The 27,881-nt window shown below is 42.2% G+C and overlaps 1 protein-coding gene across 1 annotated transcript in view; it reads left to right on the top strand.

Moving 5' to 3' along the window:
- Positions 1–27,881, top strand: part of LOC124613409 (dynein axonemal heavy chain 7-like) — a 755,469-nt gene that overhangs the window by 346,110 nt on the left and 381,478 nt on the right. Inside the window, exon 17 of the mRNA XM_047142112.1 lies at positions 26,357–26,585. Within this exon, the coding sequence (XP_046998068.1) occupies positions 26,357–26,585 (229 nt within the window). The remainder of the gene's footprint in view (positions 1–26,356; positions 26,586–27,881) is intronic.

Genomic DNA, 27,881 nt, shown 5'->3' with positions numbered 1-27,881 from the left:
AAGGTTTCTCCAACTTAGAGTTAGGCTCTATATACTTAACCAGATAAGGTGTTTCAGATGCCAGCAATTTGACCAAACAATGCTGAGTTGCAGAGGTGAAGTGACTGGTGGGAAATGTGGAAAGGCAGCCATTGACACAGTCACTGACTGTTCATCTCCAGTGATATGCATCAACCACTCTTGGAGTCACCTAGTCTGTAGCTGAGACTGCCCAATTTTTGCTGAGGGATGAAAAATTCAGGAAGTAAATGTGACCAAGCAGATCCCTTACATGGAAATTGAAAAAAAAATAAGGTGATGAAATCCCCTGCCCTTGTTACATTTTTTGCTTCTTTGGTAAATAAACTAGCCAAGAGCTAGATGCTTTAGCACAGGCCGCCTTGAGTGAACTGCTATTCGCTACCAGCACCTTTGGTTGCATCTGTACAAGGCAAAACAAAGAGAGTAAAGGTGTAATGATACTGGCAGCAATGATACAGGAGAAAGGCAGCACTTCCACAGTGAACTTAGAGAAGGCACCCAAAAATCAGAGTGCCTCTCAACTGTTTCAATCACCATCACCCACTAAGGAGAAAGGGAAGGAAAAGGGTCATGACATTTAGGTCAAATGCTGTTTTGGACACCATCAGACTTCATTCTGACATGTCTGGCTGATAAGGAGGACATCATGGAGTTAGATTCCTCATCAACAGACCCTGACAGCCCCTCCATTCCCCTTGTTCTACAAGTGCCTCACTGTTGTTGTTGTGGTCTTCAGTCCTGAGACTGGTTTGATGCAGCTCTCCGTGCTACTCAATCCTGTGCAAACTTCTTCATTTCCCAGTACCTACTGCAACCTACATCCCTCTGAATCTGCTTGGTGTATTCATCTCTTGGTCTCCCTCTACGATTTTTACCCTCCACACTGCCCTTCAATACTAAATTGGTGATCCCTTGATGCCTCAGAACATGTCCTACCAACCGATCCCTTCTTCTAGTCAAGTTGTGCCACAAACTTCTCTTCTCCCCAGTCCTATTCAACACCTCCTCATTAGTTACGTGATCCCCCCATCTAATCTTCAGCATTCTTCTGTAACACCACATTTTGAAAGATTCTATTCTCTTCTTGTCTAAACTATTTATCGTCCATGTTTCACTTTCATACATGGCTACACTCCATACAAATACTTTCAGAAACGACTTCCTGACACTTAAATCTATACTTGATGTTAACAAATTTCTCTTCTTCAGAAATGCTTTCCTTCCCATTTGCAGTCTACATTTTATACCCTCTCTGCTGCGACCATCATCAGTTATTTTGCTCCCCAAATAGCAAAGCTCCTTTACTACTTTAAGTGTCTCATTTCCTAATCTAATAACCTCAGCATCACCCGACTTAATTCGACTACATTCCATTATCCTCGTTTTGCTTTTGTTCATGTTCATCTTATATCCTCCATTCAAGACACTATCCATTCCATTCAACTGCTCTTCCAAGTCCATTGCTGTCTCTGACAGAATTACAATGTCATCAGCGAACCTCAATGTTTTTATTTCTTCTCCATCGATTTTAAAAACCTACTCCGAATTTTTCTTTTGTTTCCTTCAGTGCTTGCTCAATATACAGATTGAATAACATTGAGGAGAGGCTACAACCTTGTCCCACTCCTTTCCCAACCACTGCTTCCCTTTCATGCCACTCAACTCCTATAACTGCCATTTGGTTTCTCTACAAATTGTAAATAGCCTTTCGCTCCCTATATTTAACCCCTGCCTCCTTCAGAATTTGAAAGAGAGTATTTCAGTCAACATTGTCAAAAGCCTTCTCTAAGTCTACAAATGCTAGAAACGTAGGTTTGCCTTTCCTTAATCCAGCTTCTATGACAAGTCATAGGGTCAGTATTGCCTCACATGTTCCAATATTTCTACGAAATCCAAACTGATCTTCCCCTAGGTCAGCTTCTACTAGTTTTTCCATTCGTCTGTAAAGAATTTGTATTAGTATTTTGCAGCTGTGACTTATTAAACTGATAGTTCGGTAATTTTCACATCTGTCAACACCTTCTTTCTTTGGGATTCGAATTATTATATTCTTCTTGAAGTCTGAGGGTATTTCACCTGTTTCACACATCTTGCTAACCAGGTGGTAGAGTTTTGTCAGGACTGGCTCTCCCAAGGCCATCAGTAGATCTAATGGAACGTTGTCTACTCCCAAGGCCTTGTTTCGACTCAGGTCTTTCAGTGCTCTGTCAAACCCTTCACGCAGTATCATATCTCCCATTTCATCTTCATTTACATCCTCTTCCATTTCCATAATATTGTCCCCAAGTACATCGCCCTTGTATAGACCCTCTATATACTCCTTCCACCTTTCTGCTTTCCCTTCTTTCCTTAGAACTGGGTTTTGATCTGAGCTCTTAATATTCATACAAGTGGTCCTCTTTTCTCCAAAGGTCTCTTTAATTTTCCAGTAGGCAGTATCTATCTCACCCCTAGTGAGATAAGCCTCTACAATCTTATATTTATCCTCTAGCCATCCCTGCTTAGCCATTTTGCACTTCCTGTCGATCTCATTTTTGAGATGTTTGTATTCCTTTTTGCCGGCTTCATTTACTGCATTTTTATATTTTCTCCTTTCATCCACTAAATTCAGTATTTCTTCTGTTACCCAAGGATTTCTACTAGCCCTCGTCTTTTTACCTACTTGATCCTCTGCTGCCTTCACTACTTCGTCCCTCAAAGCTACCCATTCTTCTTCTACTGTATTTCTTTCCCCCATTCCTGTCAATTGTTGCCTTATGCTCTCCCTGAAACTCTGTACAACCTCTGGTTTAGTCAGTTTATCCAGGTCCCATCTCCTTAAATTCCCACCTTTTTGCAGTTTTTTTCAGTTTTAATCTACAGTTCATAACCAGTAGATTGTGGTCAGAGTCCACATCTGCCCCTGGAAATGTCTTACAATTTAAAACCTGGTTCCTAAATCTCTGTCTTACCATTATATAATCTATCTGAAATCTGTCAGTATCTCCAGGCTTCTTCCATGTATACAACCTTCTTTTATGATTCTTGAACCAAGTGTTAGCTATGATTAAGTTGTGCTCTCTGCAAAATTCTACCAGGTGGCTTCCTCTTTCATTTCTTAGCCCCAATCCATATTCACCTACTACATTTCCTTCTCTTCCTTTTCCTGCTACCGAATTCCAGTCACCCATGACTATTAAATTTTCGTGTCCCTTCACTATCTGAATAATTTCTTTTATTTCGTCATACATTTCTTCAATTTCTTCATCATCTGCAGAGCTAGTTGACATATAAACTTGTACTACTGTAGTAGGTGTGGGTTTTGTGTCTATCTTGGCCACAATAATGTGTTCACTATGCTGTTTGTAGTAGCTTACCCGAATTCCTATTTTTTTATTCATTATTAAACCTACTCCTGCATTACCCCTATTTGACTTTGTATTTATAACCCTGTATTCGCCTGACCAAAAGTCTTGTTCCTCCTGCCACTGAACTTCACTAATTCCCACTATATCTAACTTTAACCTATCCATTTCCCTTTTTAAATTTTCTAACCTACCTCCCCGATTAAGGGATCTGACATTCCACGCTCCGATCCGTAGAACGCCAGTTTTCTTTCTCCTGATAACGACGTCCTCTTGAGTAGTCCCCGCCCGGAGATCCAAATGGGGTTCTATTTTACCTCCGGAATATTTTACCCAAGAGGACGCCATCATCATTAACCATACAGTAAAGCTGCAGGCCCTCGGGAAAAATGACGGCTGTAGTTTCCCCTTGCTTTCAACCGTTCGCAGTACCAGCACAGCAAGGCTGTGTGCCTCACTATCTTGGTGAAAAGATAAGTGTAAATTAAAACTGTCCCTCTAAAATGGCTCCCATAGTCCAGTAGCATATGAATGGATACTGGATGCACATGGAGAAATTTAGAATTCTCTTACAGAGTAGACCTATCTACCCACGTCTTCAAGAGACACATTTTAAAACTACTGATATACCTGTACTTGGATTCTGTCACCTCCACAGGAGAGACTTACTTATAAAAGGGGAAAGGTGGAGTAAGATACATTCCATTCCTCACCTGTGTCCTTAACCACAAGGCTACAAGTGGTTACTTTTGGGATAATGGCCTAAGTTAATGTCACAGTATACTCTGTGTACCTCCTATCCCATGATCCTGTTACAGTGAAATCCCAACACAGCTCATTGCTGAACTGCCCCATACCTTTGTCCTTTTAGGAGTCATTAATGTGCATAATGCACTATGGGGATCCAACACAACTTTCTCCAGGACTCAGATATCTCAGGGACCCTACAGAAGCTGCAGACATCATATTGATGAACATTGTACAAGATACGCATTTCAGCACCCCAATGAGTTTGTATAGAGCAAGAGACGGCTCATTCCGCATGCTTGCCCTTGCAGACACTGCTCATTGTGAACTGGATGATGATCTTCATGGCAACAACCACTTGCCATCTGGGCCTGTCTGCCAGATGGAGCAGGTCATGAAAGGAAGCAACTGAGATTGGTCATCAGAAACAACAACAAGTATAACAAGTTAGCTGTTTCCAAACATTGTGAAGGCATTCAGGACTGAGTCGATCAAATTACAGTAATGATTCACCAAACTGCTGATGCATCCAACTCCAGATCATCAGCAACACCAAGAAGCAGGTTGTCTCTTGGAGCAATGAATGGTGAGTGTTGTTCTGCAGTCAAGGAAAGGAGGGTGGCTTTATGAAGATTAAATCGGTGGCCTTCAGATATGAATCTTGCAACCACTCAAATTATGAAGGTGAAGGTTAGGAAAATAAAACATAAAAGTAAGCAGAGGTCTTTGCATGAGTTCCTGAACTCCATTAATATGTCCAGACCTGCAAGCAAAATATGGTAAATCACTTCAAGGATTTCCAGGCAGAACTCACAACCACCAGCAGCAGCTGTACAATGGCAGGAGTGACTCCTTCCATCACTGAGAGACGTTGCTCAGGCAATGGCTGAATTGTATAACACCATTACAGATGATTCAAGCCAGAATCCGGCTTTGTGACATTATCGGGAGACACAAGGAGGCTTTGTTTTGATTTCTGTTCTATCAGTATGGAGGCATACAACCTGACTTCCTCACTCAGGAATTGGATTGTGCATTGTCAGTAGCTCATATTACTGTGCCTGTTCACGATCTGATAATGTGCAGCATGTTGAAACAGTTGAAGGAGGTCATCTCTTTGATGTAATTTGAATGACAGGTGACTTTCCCAACTCATGGAAAGAATCTATTATAATCCTGATTTTAAAACCAGGGAAGGATCAGACTAACACCAGTAGTTATCATGGCATCAGTCTCACAAGCTGCGTAGGAAATACACTGAAGCATGTGATCAACTGGCACATTGTGTGGGCTCTTGAAACTAAGTCACTCCTGGTGTGAGTTCAGGAGGTGTTGCTCCACACTAGATAACCTGATCTGACTCAAAGCAGTGATTCAACAAGCTTTCCTTCATAAGCAATACTTTTTTGGTGTATTCTTTGATTTGGAAAAGATCTACAATACTAACTGGAGCCATAACATTTTGTTAAGCTCTACAAGTGTGGTTTCCTTGACTACATTGTTAAGAATCGCCTGTCTGACCAACTTAAGCAGGAGACATGTCATTCAATGGAGTGTTTTAAGTGTAATAGTGTTTGCAACTGTGATCAACAATATTATGTAGATAGGAAGGTGCCCTGTGCAATGTTCCTTGTTCATGGGTGACTTCTCCATCTTCTGTGCCATCTCCAACCTTGCAACAGCTACTCAGCAATTGAACTTGACGATAAGTTTACTGTAGAAATGGTCAAATACTCCAGATTTTAAATTCTGATTGTAGGAAACTGTGTGTCTTGATTTTACTTTACAGTGCACTTGTTTTAAATCTAGGAGATACTGTTCTCAGTTTTAAGAAGATGGTGTAGTATCTGAGTCTCACTTTCAATGAGAGGCTAATGTGGCTGCCCCACCATAAAGAACTGAAGATAAGATGCCTCAAGGCTTTGACCATCAATAAATGCACTAGTTACATATCTCACAAACCCTCAATGCTCATCTGCTCCATCTCTATAATGCTTATGGGTAACCCCAGGTTGAATGTGGATGCCTTCATACTTCAAACTACTGGATGCAGTTCACTATGTGGGTTCATGTGGTCCACAGGGGCTTATCACATGAATACAGTTGGTAGTTATTGTGCTAAGGCTGATGAGCCTCCAATTCCCAATGTGACCCTCTTGCTATTGGTCAGATGTACCCAGAACATCAGGTGGTGCAAGAAGCACAGGATGCTCCTCTTCTCTTGCAAAGTCAGGAAAAGGAAATGACTCTCTGTTTGCTTCCAAGGCTCATAGGGAGACAGGGATATGAAACTGCTGATGCTGGTGCCAAGGAGGCTACCTTTCTTCCAACCCTGCTCAGTGTTCAGTCTCTCTGGAGGCTCGTATCACATACGTGACCCAGAAGACCATGTGTCAGTGGGAGGCTCAGTGGCTGGTAGTGAGGAATAATAAGCTGTGTTCAGTAAAATCTTCAGTGTGCCTATGGCTACTTCCTTCTCACCATGATGACCTGAAGGAGTTGCTCTTGTAAGCCATAATTTTATTTGAAGACCTGAGGGCAGATTTGGCTCTCCCACAAGACCTGTTCTCTATTTGATAATGAAATGAGTGGGTCTTGTGTTTAAGATTTTGTGAGATTTCCATATTTACCTCAAAATATTGGATGTGACAACTAATGTGTCGCAGAGGCACTCAGTAACACATCATTTCTAAGTATTCAAGCAGCCACAGTCATCTGCCCCCTTTTTAACTATGTCTGTGCTGGTGTTTTATCTAGTTATTCTACTATGTTCTGTGTGACTTTTATTGAAAGTCTTTTATGAGGATCATCAAAGCAAGGTTACTTTTTCCATTCATGTGTGTGGATACAGCTTGGTTTTCTGATTTTTTGTTAATTCAAACCAATTTTTTACCAAGGTCATTCCCACTCAATTCAAGCCAGGGCACTGATGACCTTGGTGTTAAGTGCCCTGGCCTACAAATCATTATCATTATCATTGTTACAACAGCTATTTGCATAAACCATTGCCTGGAAGAAACAGTTATGTATAAAGATACAGTTTATCAATAAATATTAGAAAGAAAAGAATGAGATGAGTCCTGCAGAAATGAGGGGTAGTTGAGGCCTGTAGAAGTATGTAAGTTGAGTATTTCCCCTACATACATTAGCAGATAATGGAGATTCTATAGCTTAAAGAGTTACGTTCTTATAAACATTCTTATACATGGGAAACATCACAGTCCGAATCTTTAAAGGTATGCTTATGGGATTCTTTCCACAAACATTGTTTTGTAGTGGCAGCACCATTTAGGATAGGGAAAGTTAGTTTTGTGTGATATTTGGAGCACGAGTTACAGCCTGGTGCAGGCCAGATTGCAGTAAGATAGACATACCAGCTGCTGCGAAGGCAAATAGAGGCCACGGGGTGTAGAACTGCAGGAGAGGGCGCACACAGCAGTTTCGATGGCACAAGTCACAGGCAGAAGAGGGCCACTGGCCAACCTAAGTGTTATGCATACATGACATGAAGTGGTGCATTAGCAAAACAGGAACACGCAGTTGAGTATAAATAGATGTTGCTTTCTATCGAGATTCATTCAAGTGTGGCAGCTCTGCTGGACAGGAGCACATGTCACACCACCAAGTTACTCACAGCAACAGATGGGGCACAAGCATCTCAGTCCACAGTGGGTTGTTGGTTCGACCCTCTGAGGCTGATGCAGGGTTTGCAGCCAGCCAACAGCGAGCCGCTCTTTGGCTCACTACCGCAGGCAGTCGTCTTGGGTCCCGGCACATGACAGAGACTTCTGAGGCGAGGGCCACAGATACGGATGCTGGATAGTGGGCACTTGTTGGTTACCGTGATCTCAGCCACGCCGGCAAGAAGAAGGATGCAGCTGGCCACCTGCACCCCACACCGACCAGTGTTGAGTCAGCAGGGACATAGACCGCTGAGTCAACCGCGGCGAACTGACACTGACGCACTCCACCGGTGTAAAAGGCTGGCTCAACACAGCGCATAGCGCTGGGTTGCTGGGGCAGTGGCCTCAGAATAACAAAACCCTGTGATGCAGACTGAGGCAAACGGAGAATTGTAGTGGAAACAAATAAATCGTTTGAAAAGCTCAGGCAAATTTTAATACGGCACCTCCTGGCACCCAGCCACTACATTTGGTGCCTTCATGCCACATTTGGCGTCTGATACCACAACATTTGGTGTCAGAATAGCAGACATTGTCTGTCCAATATGAGATTCGAGCCCATCACCTGCAGTACAGTCACAAGATGTGGTGCACGCTGACAATTTTTTTTTTTTCCGAGTATGGATCCTGGCAAGCCAGATTTTAGATGTATTGCGTGGGCATAGTATTTTTTGTTGTCAGAGTATGTGTTAGTGTGTTTGGGGCAGTAAGATTTACTTTTCTACATGGCATTTGATTACTTTTGTATTGGTTTATGATTATAGAGAGCTGTAGGAAGTTGGATTATTCTTGTCCTTAGTCCCAAAACAAAACGACTAACTGAGAACGAAAGCAACACAATGGCAGAGTCAATGATGCAAGGTGTGTCGGAAGCAGAAGCGTTGCGGATTTTGATGGAAAAGACAGCACAATTGACAGCAGACAATATGGAGTTGAGAAGTGAATTAGCATCTAGAAGTGAGTGGGAAACAACATCTGATCAGAATGAGAATTTCACTCTGCAGCGGAGTGTGCACTGATACGAAACTTCCTGGCAGATTAAAACTGTGTACTGGACTGAGACTCGAACTCGGGACCTTTGCCTTTCGTGGGCAAGTGCTCTACCAACTGAGCTACCCAAGCACGACTCACGCCCCATCCTCACAGCTTTACTTCTGCCAGTACCTCATCTCCCACCTTCCAAACTTTACAGAAGCTCTCCTGCCAACCATGCAGAACTAGCACTCCTGAAAGAAAGGATATTGCGGAGACATGACTTAGCCACAGCCTGGGGGTGTTTCCAGAATGAGATATTCACTCTGCAGCGGAGTGTGCGCTGATATGAAACTTCCTGGCAGATTAAAACTGTGTACTGGACCGAGACTCGAACTCGGGACCATTACCTTTCGCGGGCAAGTGCTCTACCAACTGAGCTACCCAAGCATGACTCATGCCCCGTCCTCACAGCTTTACTTCTGCCAGTACCTTGTCTCCTACCTTCCAAACTTTACAGAAGCTCTCCTGCCAACCATGCAGAACTAGCACTGCTGAAAGAAAGGATCTCTGCTGTTCGTGATCTGTATAAATGACCTGGGTGTCAATCTGAACAGTTCTCTTAGGTTGTTTGCAGATGATGCTGTAATATACCGTCTAGTAAGACCAGTATCAGTTGCAAAGTGATTTAGTAAAGATTGCTGTATGGTGTGGCAGCTGGAAGTTGACGCCAAATAACGAAAAGTGTGAGGTGATCCACATGAGTTCCAAAAGAAATCCATTGGAATTCGATTACTCGATAAATAGTACAATTCTCAAGGCTGTTCAATTCAACTAAGTACCTGGGTGTTAAAATTACAAACAACTTCAGTTGGAAAGACCACATAGATAATATAGTGGGGAAGGCAAGCCAAAGGTTGTGTTTCATTGGCAGGACACTTAGAAGATGCAACAAGTCCACTAAAGAGACAGCTTACACTACACTCGCCCATTCTCTGTTAGAATATTGCTGCTCGGTGTGGGATCCTCACCAGGTGGGATTGACGGAGGACATCGAAAGAGTGCAAAAAGGGCAGCTCATTTTGTATAACCACGTAATAGGGGAGAGAGTGTGGCAGATATGATACACGAGTTGGGATGGAAGTCATTAAAGAAAAGACATTTTTCATCGCGGCAAGATCTGTTTACGAAGTTTCAGTCACCAACTTTCTCTTCCGAATGGAAAATATTTTGTTGAGCCCAACCTACGTAGGTAGGAATGATCATCAAAATAAAATAAGAGAAATCAGAGCTCGAACGGAAAGGTTTAGGTTTTCGTTTTTCCTGCGCGCTGTTTGGGAGTGGAATGGTAGAGAGATAGTATGATTGTGGTTTGATGAACCCTCTGCCAAGCACTTAAATGTGAATTGCAGAGTAATCATGTAGATGTAGATGTAGGAGATGAGGTACTGGCAGAAATAAAGCTGTGAGGACGGGGCGCGAGTTGTGCTTGGGTAGCTCAGTTGGTAGAGCACTTGCCCGCTAAAGGCAAAGGTCCCGAGTTCGAGTCTCAGCCCAGTACACAGTTTTAATCTGCCAGGAAGTTTCATATCAGCGCACACTCCGCTGCAGAATGAAAATCTCATTCTGGAAACATCCCCCAGGCTGTGGCAAAGCCATGTCTCCACAATATCCTTTCTTTCAGGAGTGCTAGTTCTGCATGGTTGGCAGGAGAGCTTCTGTAAAGTTTGGAAGGTGGGAGATGATGTACTGGCAGAAGTAAAGCTGCAAGGATGGGGCGTGAGTCATGCTTGGGCTGTAACCCTTCTTTCCATCAGTCCCTGTACCAGTTCCAAACTGAACAATCCATTGCCCTCACCCACCTAATCCTTCACCTACACATCAACTCAGCCAACGAACACACCCATCAACTCCTATCCTTAATAAAAGTCCTCAGTCTTTCCTCTCCCACATCCACACTGGCTGTTCAGAGCATCCCCCTACAGGCCAACCGCAAATTAGAACAGCATACCACCCTCCACCTCAAAAAACTATCCAATCTCCTGGTTTCCCACCTCCGGAAAGGCAACTCACTCACCCTTCACAACCTTTCCAGCAAACCTCAACCACCTCTCATTGCACACAGACACAGTCTCTCCCATCTACTCAATCTCCCACTTCCAGCTCCACTCCCCCCAAAACCTCAAAATTCCAATCAACACAATCTGGAACCACAATACCCTAATTCAGTAGTTAACCTTTCCTCCAAACCTCTTTCCCAATCTGAAACCTCTGTCCTATCCAAAGGCCTCACCTTCAGCCCCACTCCCAGATTCAACCGAACAGCCCTTGTCAAAGATTTACTGTCCTACACCCGTGCTCTCTACTGGAAATATCACTTTGCCATGAAGAAAAATAATCCTAATCCTACTCCTAATGATCCAACACCCCAAGACACTATCCAAATTGAACCCTGCCTGGAACAGTTCCATCCTCCGTCACAGCTACAAAACCTTTCACCTGACTCCATCAGCCTCCTGACCTCACCAACAACCTGCACTCCTACCTTCTACCTTCTTCCTAAAATTCACAAACCCAATCATCCCGGCCGTCCCATTGTAGCTGGTTACCAGTCTCCCATCCTTCATCAAAGACACCAACCACTTTCTCAAATGCCATGAATCCTTACCCAATCTGTTGCCTCCGGAAACCATCCTTGTAACCATTGATGCCACTTCCTTATACACAAATATTCCGCACGTCCAGGGCCTTGCTGCGATGGAGCATTTCCTTTCACGCCGATCACCAGCCACCCTACCTAAAACCTCTTTCCTCATTACCTTAGCCAGCTTCATCCTGACCCACAACTTCTTCACTTTTGAAGGCCAGACATACCAACAATTAAAGGGAACAGCTATGGGTACCAGGATGGCCCCCTCGTACACCAACCTATTCATGGGTCGCTTAGAGGAATCCTTCTTGGTTACCCAGGCCTGCCAACCCATAGTTTGGTACAGATTTATTGATGACATTTTCATGATCTAGACTCACAGTGAAGAAGAACTCCAGAATTTCCTCTCCAACCTCAACTCCTGTGGTTCCATCACATTCACCTGGTCCTACTCCAAATCCCATGCCACTTTCCTTGACATTGACCTCCACCTGTCCAATGGCCAGCTTCACACATCTGTCCACATCAAACCCATCAACAAGCAACAGTACCTCCATTATGACAGCTGCCACCCATTCCACATCAAATGGTCCCTTCCCTACAGCCTAGGTCTCCATGGCAAACGAATCAGCTCCAGTCCAGAATCCCTGAGCCATTACACCAACAACCTGAAAACAGCTTTCGCATCCCGCAACTACCCTCCCAACCTGGTACAGAAGCAAATAACCAGAGCCACTTCCTCATCTCCTCAAACCCAGAACCTCCCACAGAAGAACCACAAAAGTGCCCCACTTGTGACAGGATACTTTCCGGGACTGGGTCAGACTCTGAATGTGGCTCTCCAGCAGGGATATGACTTCCTCAAATCCTGCCCTGAAATGAGATCCATCCTTCATGAAATCCTCGCCACTCCACCAAGAGTGTCTTTCCGCCATCCAGCTAACCTTCGTAACCTCTTAGTTAATCCCTATGAAATCCCCAAACCACCTTCCCTACCCTCTGGCTCCTACCCTTGTAACTGCCCCCTGTGTTAAACCTGTCCCATGCACCCTCCCACCACCACCTACTCCAGTCCTGTAACCCGGAAGCTGTACACGATCAAAGGCAGAGCCACGTGTGAAAGCACCCACGTGATTTACCAACTGACCTGCCTACACTGTGAAGCTTTCTATGTGGGAATGACCAGCAACAAACTGTCCATTCTCATGAATGGACACAGGCAGACAGTGTTTGTTGGTAATGAGGATCACCCTGTGGCTAAACATGCCTTGGTGCACGGCCAGCACATCTTGGCACAGTGTTACACCGTCCGGGTTATCTGGATACTTCCCACTAACACCAACCTGTCAGAACTCTGGAGATGGGAACTTGCCCTTCAGCATATCCTCTCTTCTCATTATCCATCAGGCCTCAATCTCCGCTAATTTCTAATTTCAATTTGCTGCCGCTCATACCTCACCTGTCTTTCAACAACATCTTTGCCTCTGTACTTCCGCCTCGACTGACATCTCTGCCCAAACTCTTTACCTTTACAAATGTCTGCTTGTGTCTGTGTATGTGCGGATGGATATGTGTGTGTGTGCGAGTGTATACCTGTCCTTTTTTTCCTCCTAAGGTAAGTCTTTCCGCTCCCAGGATTGGAATGACTCCTTACCCTCCCCCTTTAAACCCACATCCTTTCGTCTTTCCCTCTCCTTCCCTCTTTCCTGACGAAGCAACCGTGGGTTGTGAAAGCTTGAATTTTGTGTGTATGTTTGTGTTTGTTTGTGTGTCTATCGACCTGCCAGCACTTTCGTTTTTATATATTGGGAAGCAGTAGTTAGTATCCCTAATTCCCTAAACAGGCTTCTGCAGGATGTTCTTGAATTCACGCCACGTATAACTCTTACTGCACGTTTTTGTGCCCAGAAAACTTTAGCTTGGCTTGATGAATTACCCCAAAAAATAATCCCATATGACATTATGGAATGAAAGTAAGCATAGTATGCCAGCTTTTTGCTTTTTATATTCCCTATGTCTGACAAAATTCGCATTGCAAACAGAGATTTGTTAAGACGCTTCAGCAGTTCTGTGGTGTGCTCCTCCCAGTTGAATTTATTATCAAGCCGTAATCCCAAGAATTTAACACTGTCCACTTCTTCTATCTTCTTGTCATCGTATATACTCATGGGACACCCCTTACAAGTTGTGAACTGCATGTAGTTTTTTTTTTTTTCAAAGTTTAGTGACAAAGAGTTGGCTAGGAACCAGTGATTAATATCCACAAATATTTTATTAGCTGATCTTTCTATGACTACGATTGATTTGCTATTTATTGCAATGTTTGTATCATCGGCAAACAAAACGAACTTGGCATCTGGTAATGTTACTGATGAAAGGTCATTGTTATACACAAGAGGTGGCTGAAGAGGATCGTCCAAAAACTGCTTTCTCTACACCTGGAGGCCATTACCAGTACATTAGAATACCATTCAGTTTTGAAAACACTCCGGCAACATTTCAGAGGTTGCTAGACAGTGTCTTGAGGGGTCTGAAACAATGGCAGTGTCTTATCTATTTGGATGACATTATAGTGTTTTCAAGTAGTATGGAGCAACATATACAGCGGTTAAGGGAAGTCTATATGAGGTTAAGACCAGCTCATTTGACATTGAGGCTGGAGAAGTGTCATTTCTCATTAGAAGAAGTAAAATATTTTGGTCATATTATCAGTAAGGTTGGAGTACCAACAGATCTGAGGTTGGTACAGGCTGTAAGGGATTTTCGGGTACCAAAAACAATTAAGGAAGTGCAGTCATTCATTGGACTTTGCAATTTCTGTTGAAAGTTTGTGAAGGGTTTTGCTGATTTATCACAGCCGTTGACGCAATTGTTCTGGATGGGAGTGAGATTTGAGTGGACAAAAGAGTGTCAGAAAGTGTTTGACAAACTGAAAGAAGTTTTAACATCAAGCACGGTTCTTGTGTTTCCAGATTTTGAAAAGGAGTTTATACTAGCATTCCATGCTTCAAATCAAGCATTAGGGTGTGTTCTTAGTCAGGAAATTCATGGGAAAGAGAACATTCTGCAGCCTATGCACCTAGGCAGTTGAATGCAGCGGAGAGGAATTGCTCAACAAAAGAGAGGGAGATGCTTAGCATAATCTATGGAATCACTTATTTTAAATGTTATTTGTATGGGAGAAGATTTCAGGTCATGAAAGATCATGCTGCGTTGAAGTGGTTGTTGGGTTTGAAGGATCCGTCCACTAGACTTGCTAGATTTGCTGTGAGGCTTATTGAATTTGACTACGAGGTGGTGCACAAGCCTGGGAAGAAGCACGGTAATGCGGATGCACTAAGTAGGAAGGTGGCAAAAGTAGAAGTCATCAGTTATGACCTAGCGGTATGGCAATAATTACAGGATGCTGACAACAATTGTAAATTGTATCGGACACAGCCACCGTTTAACGTGTACAGTGGTCTTCTGTGCAGGGAAATGAAGCTAGGGCCAAGAGTGGTAGTGCCAGCGAAGTTGAGGGATGAGGTTTTAAACGAAGCACATGATCACGTGTTATCTGGTCATGGAGGGTGTAGAGAGACGAATAGGAGAGTGGCAGAGAGGTATTGGTGGAGAGGTAGGAAAGGAGATGTGGATCAGTATGTGAAGAATTGTATACCATGTGCACAGAGAGCAGATTTGAGTTGGAAACAGATACAGCTATAACGATTACCAGAAGCGACATGTTCATTTTCTTTGCTTGCCATACAAATACTGGTTTCTCCATATGAAGTGGTGTATGCAGGAAAAATGCCGTCGCTGTTCGATTTAGTGAAGCTACAGAAAGAAAGGACTGGTGAATCTGTACGTCAGAGAACAATTCGGGATGTTTGGAAGTGGGTACAAAAGGTGAATACAAAGGCTTTGGAAAGGCAGGAAGATGCAGTAAAGTGGAAAGGAAGTTTACCACAGTATAAAAGGGGCAATGGGTAATGCTGTCCAGCCCCTATACACAAATATGGAAAATGAAGAAGTCCCTCACGAGGTATCAAGGGCCATACCAAGTTGTTGAAACCACATCTACTGTTAATGTTAAGCTTCACCTGCCAACTAGATCGACAATAATACACATTGGGCGGTTACGGCCATTTGAGGGTTGCCTGGATGTGATACCAGACATGTTAGAGGAAGGAAAGAGGAAGAAAGAGAGAGTGAAGAGAGGTGCTAAGCGGCTAAGCGAAGAGAAAACCAGGAAGATAAGGGTACAGCATGAAGTACCATATGCTTTGCGATCTAGAAAGTAGTAGAGTATTTGTAGCTTTCTTTCTCTTTGTTTTCATGTCACGTATCATTGGGTTAGCATAGAGTAATTGGACATTGTATTTTATATGTGTTTTTGAGTATTGGTAGCCTGCAAGGGGCAGCAGTCATTTTGATGAGGGAGGTAGGGTGATGGTGATCCCTGTCCTCAGGTCACTGAAAAGTGAAGTGTAGCATCTGACGTATGCGGAGTGCTGTTGTAAAAAAAATTGAACGCAGTTCTGGAGAAATAGATGCATTGGAGTAAATTATATGGCAAAGCCTTAATAAGTATGTGTTGAACGATGATTCCTGTTTAAATTTTTGGTTATTTTCAGTGCTGGGTCAGGAAAGACATGTTCATTTCACTAGTTCATATAATGTAAATTTAAGGATGAAAGTAGTCACACAATCGGTGTTGAGTTTGGTTCAAAAATAGTTAATGTTGGAGGAAAATCTGTGAAGCTACAAATATTGGACACATGCACTGTGCAGTTATTTTTAGCCAGAGGGGAAAGGAATAGATGTCCAAGGGAAATCGTGGAGCCAAAATTGAGCGTGCAACTGGTCTGGATGCATTGGATCTTCTCCACCTACGAGAATGGTAGTAGTAGCAAGCTGTTTTGAGCAGGGGGTATTTGCAGAAGCGAATTGTATAGAGCTCAAGGTGAGCTAAATTTTAAAAATTTTTCAAATGGCTCTGAGCACTATGGGACTTAACATCTGAGGTCATCAGTCCCCTAGAACTTAGAACTACTTAAACCTAACTAATCTAAGGACATCACACACATCCATGCCCGAGGCAGGATTTGAACCTGCGTCCGTAGCGGTCTCGCGGTTCTGGACTGATGCGCCTAGAACCACTTGGCCACACTGGCCGGCAGTGAAATTTTAATCAATGGAACTAAGTGTAACATAATAGGATCAATGTTCCATCTGCCAGCGTCAATTTCAGGAGTCACGCAATTGAATGTTACACAGCTACAGCTGTACTGGCCAGAAGCTACTTTAGAGTTTTTGCCAAGGCAGAATCTGACCTTTTTAAATCAAACTCTGGAGCCAGGTCTGTTGAGATCCATAAATCAGTTCGTTTTAGAGCAGGAGGGGTGCATATCAGCCGAACAGCTTGTTCAACATGTCGCTCAGAATAGGGAAAGGCAACAGCAAATAATGATCATTTTGAGCACATCTGTGCCAAGTGACATCGCAGCCTTAACTTTGTTATGTGTTGTTTTCTTTCTGATCACATGGAGAGCCAATTCCCAGAGGGATCTGAGGGTAGTCCAAGTCTCCATGGATTGGATACCAACGGCATGAGATGAGTAGGTAAGGGGTTGATCGAGCAGTGGTCATCCAAAATGGAGTTTTTACGTATTCGTTTCATGTCATGTGCTTTGAAGCACTAGACCACATCTAAATTTTCTAATACTAAGTAAGTGTGTCATAAGTGACATTCAAAACCAGTTTAAGAGTTAGTTAAAGATGACCTGAGGACCGTGTCTATCTGAAGAGGTGAATAATGTAGTGGCACCAGCGTTTAGGATAGGCAAAGTTAGTTTTGTGCGATATTTGGAGCTCAAGTTGAAGCCTTGTGCAGGCTGGATTGCAGTAAATTATGTATACCAGCCGTTGTGAAGGAAAAAGGAGGCCACAGGGCATGGAACTGCCAGAGAGGGGCCACACAGAAGTTTCCACGGCGCAAGTCACAGGCAGAAGCGGGCCACTGCCCAACCTAAGTGTTATGCATACATGACCTGAAGTGGTGCGTTAGCAAAACAGGGGCATGCAGCCGAGTATAAATAGTGTTGTTTTCTAACAAGATTCATTCTAGTGTGGCAGCTCTGGACGGCAGTGCGTGTCACATTGGTTCGACCCTCTGAGGCCAATGCGGGGTGCGCAGCCAGCCAGCGGTGGGTCACTCTTTGGCTCACTACTGCAGGCAGTCGTCTCGGCTCCTGACACATGTGAGAGACTTCTGAGGTGAGGGCTGCAGATACGGACGCCGGATGGTGGGCACTTGTTGGTCACCACATTCTCAGTCGTGCCAGCGAGGAGGAGGATGCAGCTGGCTGCCTTCAGCTCACACCGAGCGGCACTGAGTTGGCAGGGATGCAGACTGCTGAGTCAACCGCAGCATCCTGACAATGATGCACTCTGCTGGCATACAAGGCCGGCTCAACACAGCACATTGCATTGGGTCACTGGGGCAGTGGCCTCAGCGTTGCAGGTCCCTGTGACACAGACCGAGGTGAACGGAGCATTGTAGTGGAAACAAATAAATCATTTGTAAAGCTCGGCCGAGTTTTAATACAGCACCTCCTGCATCCATGCACTACATTTGGTGTCTTCATGCCACATTTGGTGTCTGATACCACAACAGTTTGCAGAGCACTGTGCAAGCAAGTGTATTGTGGAAAGTAATTGCCATTGTACTACATGTCAGAAACTTTCTTCCCATTCCAGTTTCATATGAAGCTTGCAAAGAATAACTGCTTAAATACCTTCAGGTACATTTTAATTAGTCTAATTTTGTCTTTACAGTCTCTGTAGGTGCTTTCTTATGTAGGGGACTAATGTATATTCTTCAATTAATAGTGATTATAGGAAAGGAAGATGTGAAAGCTTACAGAGGAATTCTGACATCCTCTCTACAGCACAGTCATTAGAGATGGAGCAGAAGCTCAGATTATGGAAGGATGGAGAGGGAAATTGGCATGCAATTTTTCAAAGCTACCATGTTACCAATTTCCTGGAGTGACTTAGAATTCTGGTTCTTGAAATTTTATAAGTAGCCTTTTGCTGGATACTTGGCATTTGTCTTCTGATGTATGCCAATTCAGGCTTTTTATCATTTCTATAATGCTCTTTCATGATTCAGACAAACATGCTGTCCTTCTTTGAATATGTAAAATAACCCAAGTAGCTCTGTTTGGTGTGGCTCCCACAGACAGCTTGATCAAGGGTTTTGTAAGCTGTCTCTTTTGTAGGCTAACTGCATTTTCCCTGTACTCTTCCAATGAACCAAAGTTTTGCACTTGCTTTACCTACATTCAGTCTTTGTGATTGTTATATTTCATTTGCATGCAAATTATTAAATTGAGGTTTTGGGGTTACTATTAACATAAAATGAACACCAAGAGACCCAGTACAACTCCCTGGGACACTCCTGATGATACTTTGCTCCTGTGGTGACCCTCCAGGCCACAAAAAACAAGCTACATTCTCCTCACCAACAGATTCTGAATTCAGTCATCAATATTGTTCAATATTCAATATGGTCTTACTTTTGTTGATAACTGTTGATGTGGTACCAAGTCAAATACTTTTTTGGAAATCAAGAAATACTGCATCCACCTGAGTGCCTTCATCCCTAATTATCAGGATATAATGTGACAAAATTTGAATTTTGTTTTGCATCACTGATATTTTTGGACTCCAAGTTGGTTGACAGGTAGCAAATCATTCAGTTGGAGTAACTTCACTATGTCTGAATTTAGAACACGTTCTAGGATTCTACAACAATTGAACATCAATGATCCTTTTAAATGACTTTTATGGGACATCGGTAAATTCTTCGAAGTCTGTGATGTGTGTCATGTACAGTAATGATTTTCAACTTCTTTTTTCCATACATTCAATTTCTCATCAACCTTTATTAATTATAGTAGCAATAACACATTACTACATAATCCATAGTGTTTCTTATTGCAGATGTTTAAATCATCACATTTTCATAAGCTGGCTGGTTAACTTAGCAGACAATTAGTGTTACTATTCCACATCTCTTTCCTCAAAAAGATGTTCACTAAATACCTCAAATGTTATTGCTTCTTCATCACACAGAAAAACCATTTTGTCCACGTTTCATGAATAATCTCCAGTACATTTCAAGATAGAAAAACCTGTAAATATAACTTCATTATCAAATTTTTCAAAATACATATTACTTCTTACAAACAATCCCTAAACTATCATCATTGTTATTTTTGCATCATCAGTATCATTACTATCCTCATTATTCACCAGTAGTCCTGTCAGTATACATCATAATTTCATTTCATAATAATCCTCATTAGATCTTAACAGTTCACTGTGTTTCATCATATTTCTCATATAATTGCTATAGCATAAAAGTAGTATAAATATCCATTACATTATAACTACACCAAAGATGCCACATTTTTCTGCTTTACTGCCAGTTTACCTAACCACATGTTATACCTTTAAAGTATCTGCTCCCATTCTACGCGAAATTTATTTTATTTCTCTGTGGTGACTCTCAACCACAATAACATGAGCTCTGTTGTTTGAATTATATTCTATATGACCAGTGGTATATGCTTCACTTCCTTTCATGGGTTTTCACATTTTTGTTCGTGATGTTATTGTCTATCATGAATAAATGTGTTCAAGGATTAAGCAGGTGTTGGTGATTTATGACTCCTTCATCACATGTCTAAGGGACTGGAATTGCCGCATTGGTGACCCCAGACTCATTTTATCTCTCAGATTTTTATTTCAGTGACTCTTTACTGCATAGCGCTGCATCTTATGAACAATAAGCCTACTGCCATTGAACTCATCACCTCCAGTATTCTTGCACCACATTCCTCCTTCAGACAGTGAAGCTCAAGTGTTTTACCCTCTACAAACTGCTGGTCAAATGGGACAAGGAGGCTTTCCTCTTCATGTGACACAACTGAGCTCTCTAATCTGACACAAACCCAGTGCTTATCTTCCAGGCTTATGTCACATCACACTGACCTCAGCACCACTCAAGTTCCACAACCTGCTGCTCATGAGTGTTTTAGACGGGGTCTCACTACTCAGTGTGAAACAAGTGTGTTTCGTACTTCACCACTGACTTTCAGTGGCTATGAAACAGTGAACTGTTTTACTGAACATACCACACAAGAGACTGTGCATCCTCTGATCATGTATTCTACACATATTCTGCTGTTACTGACTATCACAGTCACAACTGTTCCATCTGTAATGGTCGACTGCACTCCCACACCTCCCACATTGCAGTATCCACACACCCACCCACCCACACACACACACACACACACACACACACACACACACACACACACAGCAGCAGCAGCGGCAGCGGCAGCAGCAGCAGCAGCCTCAGCATCACATTACTCAGTGGGTTAACTCCACCCGTACACACTCATGGTCACATCTGGCAACATTGGTTGTCCCTGCCACACCAGCCAACTGTGTTGCTGCATCTAGTGTATTGTGTTCTGCATGTGGTCAACACCTTGCCAGTTCCGCATCGCTCATCATGCAGCTTTCATGCGTTCCAACTTAGCTTTCTCTCAAACAATAGGTGCTGATGGGCTGGTTTCTAAAATTTCTCCCCTGTCAAAATAAACCCTCAAACCTGCTTCACCCTAGCTAACACTATCTGTTCAGCCTTCATGGTATTGTGGATGGTGACTGGTCCTCCATCTGCCTCATCAGCCATCTTCGCAAACAGACAGACTCGATCAGTGATTTTTTTCTGTGACTGTTCACACACCACAAGTACTCTGTTTCAAAAACCACAATCATTGAGTGTTTATCACATTCTGCATCCGAGGTATTATATAACATCATTCATGGAGAGAACTTGGGATCATGGACCCTGACCCACTTCTGGTAACACATAACATGCATTGGTCAATGTAGAATTCATGCTGGACATTGCTCTATGGACTTTATGGCTTGTCAAACTTCTGCACAAGCTACAAATTTCAATTACTATCTCATGCCTCAGATACATTGGAGGATTACCTGTGCCTCACTGACCCAGCTTATGGCATTTTCAGCACTGGCATCCACTCTCCAACATGGGTGCAAGTGAGGATGATAGGGTTGATACCAGTGACTGTATTTCAGATGGCAGGCAAAGGCCGTGCAATAATGAGTGCTCAACTTCAAAATGACATGAAGCCATCTGGCAGCAGCCTCTGTACACTACATGCACTGAGCACACAATGCCACTGCCTTTGGATGAAGTTTATTCTGACTGCATAGCAACATCCACTCAAATCCCAACAGATGGCATGCAAGCAGCATGGAATACATCACACCCTGTGTACCATTGTGCTGGTTTCACACCACGTTTGGTGATGCAACAAAAAACTGCTGACCTCCATGCACATTCCCAAACTCTTCCTGTGGACAGGTTTATGTGCACTGGCCCATGCCCATTCCTTATTGTGCTCCAACAAGCAAGAGTCAGAGTATGCAATGTTTGTGCCACTCAATCATCTACATGTAGCAGACTGCACCTCAGACTGTAAATATCTGATTGATACTGCTGTAGAGGCCAGCATCATTCCTATCGCATTGGCCCCAGTTCCACACATCCCTGACCAACCTGACTTTCCATGCCATGAATGACTCAACCTTCAGGTTGCTGCAGACATTCAAATGCATCTCAAGCTTCGTCTCATTTTACATGGACCTTCCACATTGCAGATATTGACAAAGCCATGTTAGACATTGATTTCCTTAAACATTTTGGATTTCTCATAACATTTAGGATGTAGCATTACTACACCATGGTTTTGGCTTCCTGATCCCAGGCCCATTCAGCCCTTCTTGCTCCTCTTCCCCCCTTAAAGTACACCCTCCTCAGCTGTCTTTCTGAATGCTTCTCTCTAATGGCTGAACTTAGCACTGTATTGGTCGAGCTTACACTCAAGTGCTCTGCTTCTCACACTTTATGAGCCCTCAATGACACTCTTCACCAATAGTTCAATTCAGTGTCCCCAAAACTGGCATGTGCTCATTTGACATTACATTAGATGTCCAATGCAGATTCAGTATACACAGATGATGCTTCATCAGCCACTCTCCACGCCTGCAGTGCCACCTTCTGCTCAAGTGTCTCAGGTCAGTGTCATTTTGCCTCCCAATTTTTCTGTATAGCGCAATCTGCCGTTTTGAACAGACAGTGTCGTTAATCAAGTGGACCCATATGACACCCTGGTAGCTAGTACTACTAATGGTACTAGTCACAAGATCAATATTACATTTGACACAAGGCTTGACACCTCAACGCAAAGATCTTCCCCATACTGAGGCTATAGGCAGTGAGCTGTTATATGCAGACATCATTCACCAATTATATAGTAATTTGTCATTCCCCATTCACTTTGTTCAAAAGAAAGATGGATTATTGCGTGTCTGGCGGGATTACAGAGTCCTCAACACCCACACTATGATTGACAATAATCCAATCCCTCTATTCAACACTACTCTCAACTGCTTATTGGTGCACAAGTGTTTATCATGCTTGATTACTGGAGGGCCTATCAACAAATACCTATGTTCAAAGGTGACATTCCTACCACTGTCATAATCACCCTTTTGGAATGCTTGAATACCATCTCATTTTGTGTGGCCTCGAAAACACTACTCCGACATGTCAATAGTTTATTAATTCAATACTGTTTAACTTCCATTTGCATATGTATACCTGGATGACATTCTAATATTTTCATCCATTGTTCAGGAACCCTAACAGCACCTCACTGAAGTCATTCATGGACACACTTTGTAACAATGTTGTCGAAATCACATGTGGTAAATCCCAGTGCAGTATCAACAGTGTGACTTTCCTTGGCCATACCATATCAGCTGTAGGTATCTGATAAACACCCAGCCTCACTGAATTTATTCATAACCTCCCTCTACCCATGGACTATGATGAGCTGCATAGATTCCTAGTCATTATTAACTTCTACTGTTGACATTTGCCCATGCTGCCTCCATATGAAATCCTCTCACCGACACTCTGATTGGAAAAAAAACACCTTTAGTGTGAGAAAAAAGCCATGGATAGATAAAATGCTTCAAGCTTTTGACAACTTTAAGTCTGCACTCACTTGAGCCGTACACTATCTGATCCGATACCCAATGCCCGCATCTCAAAAACCACCAAATGAGAGATACATCCATGGGTGTGGTGCTGCAACAGTAGGTCAGTGACACCACTGAACCTCTGAGATTCTCTTTCAAGAAACTCTCACACACCTAGTGTAAATGATCAATATTCGAATATGAATTCCTTTTTTTGTAGGAAGTGGTCAAATACTTCTGTGAGGATATCAAGGCGTGTGAGTTCACCATCTGTACCAATCACAATCTACTTGCTGACACCATTTGCAGTTCTGGCAAGGAAAAACAACCCTACTCCCCATCCCCCCCCCCCCCCCTGCACCCCCCCCCCCCCCCAGCCCCCACTCCCTCTTGTGCCACCTGCACCACACGGACCTAATCTGCCAGTATTCAATGAATTCTATATATGTGGCTCTGACAGTGTGGTTGCTGATTATCTGTCCAGGGTGAACATTATGACATCCCCTACCGCCATGGATGAATTGGCAAGCCTACAAACCAATGACACCAAGTTGGCAGACATGCTCAAAGCCATGAATTGCTCATTGACTCTCAAGCCTCACCTCCTATCTGTTTCTCCCACTTTTATTGTGTATGACATCTTGACTGGTATCTTTAGTCCAGTAGCACCCCCACCTCTTTGACAGGCAGTGTTTGCTTCACTTCACAACCTAGTCCACTGCGGCATCAAAGCCACTACCAAATTGGTCACTGAACAATTCATCTGTCTGGGGGTCAATAGTGACTGCTGCAAATGGAAGCATGCTTGTGTCCCTTGCAAGCAGAGTAATGTCAGCATCCATATACTACGCCCCCTAGGAACATTTGCGAATCCAAAAGGATGCCTGCATCAAATACCCATCAATATCATTGGCCCACTGCCTCTCTCTGATGGCTGATGGTATACTTTCACTAGACGACTGAGTTACGAGGTGGGTCAAAGCTAACCAACTAACTGATATCACAGCTAACACAATCACCCATGCTTTTGTCAATGGAGGACCAACTGAAGTAAGAATTCTAGTTGCTCCTCCATTACTACTGACCAGGGCCACCAATTTGAGTCCTCGTTGTTTACCAACTTTGTGAACTCTATAGTGTTGACAAAATTCCACACCACTGCCTATCACCTACAGAGCATGGCCTCACAGAGCATTGGTGACATGTTACCGACAAATCCAATGCTGTACTAAAATGAGCATACTCAGTTGAAAATGGTCATAATGTCTTGAAATTGGTCATACTTCTTAAAAATATTTATCTTTAATTACAGTCAAGATCAACAATCTTTAAAAGTATAATTGATCATTATAATTTCTAATATTTGTCAATCTAAAACTCACTTGTAAGGCATTTGCAAAAGTCATCTTACTGATGACTCCATGAACAAAAAGTAAAACAAAATTTGCTTATTGTAGCTTATTTTCCAGTTGGACTTTACAGGACAAAACATATTTGGTACTGACCGTAATCTTTAAACATACATTTTTTCTGTTAGCAGGTCATAAATTTTATCTGATCAGAATATTACTCCAAAATAGTAGATAGACTTACACATCTTATTGAGGGAAAATAACTGAATATGTTCACTAGAAACAAAACCAGCCTCCGTTTGTCACCATGTTTTGCATTCAGTGGCTGAATTGCAGACCTATTTCACTAATGTCAATTTACAGTAGGGTTTTGAAACATATTCTGTGTTTGAACATAATGAATTATCTCAAAGAAAATGATTTATTGACTAATAGTCAGCATGGATTTAGGAAAAATTGTTCTTGTGAAGCACAACTAGCTCTCTATTCTCATGATGTAACGAGTGCTATTGACACGGGTTGTCAAATTGATTCCATATTTTTAGGTTTCCAGAAGGCTTTTTGACACTGTTCCTCACAAGGGTCTTCTAATCAAACTGTGTGCCTATAGGGTATCATTTCAATTGTGCAACTGTTTTCATGAGTTCTTGATCCATACATCATAGTTCATAGTAATTGACAAAAAGTCATTGAGTAAAATGGAAGTAATATCTGGCATTCCCCAAGGAAGTGTTATAGGCCCTCTGCAGTTCCTGATCTACATAAAAGACATAGGAGACTACATAAAAGACATAGGAGACAATCTGAACAGCCCACTTAGATTGTTTGCAGAGGATGCTGTCATTTACTGTCTTTTAAAGTCATCAAACAGTTAAAACCAAATGCAAAATGATTAGACAAGAAATCTGTACAGTGCAAAAAGTGACAATTGGCCTGAAATAATGTAAAGTGTAAAGTTATCCCCTTGAGTACTAAAAGAAATCCGTTAAATTTCAGTTACTTGACAAAGCAAACAAATCTAAAGGTCATAAAAATACAACTAAATACTTGGGGATCACAGTTACAAATAACTTCACTTGGAAAATATTCTGTTGGCTCCTACCTGCATAACGAGAATGGTCATCATGATAAAATAAGAGAAATCAGAGCTTGCATAGAAAGATTTAAGTGCTTGTTTTTCCTGTGCACTGTTTGAGAGTGAAACCACAGAGAAATAGTTCAAAGGTGGTTCAATGAACCCTCTGCCATGCACATAATTGTGAATTGTAGAGTAATCATGTAGATGTAGATGTAAGATTCCTCCACAGACAACTTCATAACTCGATTTATTTCATGATTTGTGAATTGTTTCAGTGATGGAATGTTTATCTCGTCTCATTATTTGACTACTTAAAATTGGTTTTGAATATTATGAAATGTTCAAATATAAATTTGCTTTTAACTTCATAGGTCCAAAAGCTGTTAGATAATCTCATGGACTTGCGTTCACAACTAGCTGACACCACAAAAAAATTGGAACAAACGAAGCTAAACATTATTTATACACAAAAGCAACATGCTGCTCAAACCAAGAAAGTTGAAAAGCAACGAGATATTACTGAGAAACAGAGAGAAGTTACCAAAGGGCTGCAAGATAATTGTGATGAAATAATGAGTGAAGCAACACCATTTCTTGAAGGTATTTTATCATCATGAATGTGATAATACAGTCGCTAAATAAATAAATGAAATAAGTAAATAAATCAGATTTCAAATTTTAAAGGATTTATCTCACTTTCATTGCTATTTAATTTTTATTTTGGGTAAATGTTCCATATGTCCTTTAGCACATGTAGATGCACTCATGTGCAAAGAGTCAAAATATGTTTCTACATGTTTACATCTTTTTCATTTACATTATGTTATTTACATACAAATGTCTTGTATTACATTGATTCACACAGAAATCTTTTATGATTACACACAAAGATAAAAAGCTATTTAGTGATAAATGTATTTGCAGATTTAATAATTGTAAAACTAAAATATTGCTTAAAGATGTGGCTTGCTTTATCAAGTAAGAGAGAGTAGAATTTTTTGTTGTAAAATATAAACTAAATGTGTGATATAATGTAAGGAATGTTCGAATGAAAGGTACTAAATGTCATAACAACTTAACCAGCTGAAATTTGCATATGCCACTTTGGGATAATATAATGAGACATCTAGTGACACAACTGTAGCATAATCACTTCCCACAAAAAACTTTCCCTCAGCAGGCAAGGTAAACCTCACCAATTTTTTTGTTGTCTGAGATCTGATACTCAACAAATTCCTTGAGCATAGGAAACTCATTAACAGTGAGATGTACTGTGAGACACACTGTAGCCTAGAGTCCATCAAGAGCAAATGGCCTGGGATGCTCATGGAGGGAGTTAGTCTGTTGCACCAAACATGCATCCACATTACTTTAAGGTCACACTTGGCTGCACTGTAACTGAGCTTAGCAGTGTTTTCCGATTCCAGTTGGTTGAAAATATGTACATATAGGCCATACAAATCACATTTCGTAGGATAGCAATGAATTATGTGTAAATCATTTATTCCTGGTACTTAATTTTAAAAGAAGGTAAAAAACTGCAACTACTTCCACTACTACAAAGCTACACTAAAGCCTCTAACCAATTACCCAGTCTGCAGTAATCTACTACAAACACTATAGAAGTTGTTCTCTCTTTGATCATTTACTTTGGTACATTTAGCCCATAGATGGTTGAATAGTAGAGAGGACTGGAATAGTGGTGAGTTCAGAGCCAGAGTCTACCAGGAAATGTTAGCTGCATGCTGGTCTTGTAAACAGAGTCAGCGACTGCTGATGGCAGACAATGGGACCAAACTCATTTGGCTCACACTGGTTGTTCTGCAATGCACTTTAGCAGCGTTGTGACCTCTGATGCCTAGTGAAGGTTACGGATGATGTTTGGGTATATGGAAG

The sequence above is a fragment of the Schistocerca americana genome, chromosome 4 (assembly GCF_021461395.2).
Source record: "Schistocerca americana isolate TAMUIC-IGC-003095 chromosome 4, iqSchAmer2.1, whole genome shotgun sequence".
NCBI lineage: Eukaryota > Metazoa > Arthropoda > Insecta > Orthoptera > Acrididae > Schistocerca > Schistocerca americana.
This window is presented reverse-complemented; position numbering and strand designations above follow the sequence as displayed.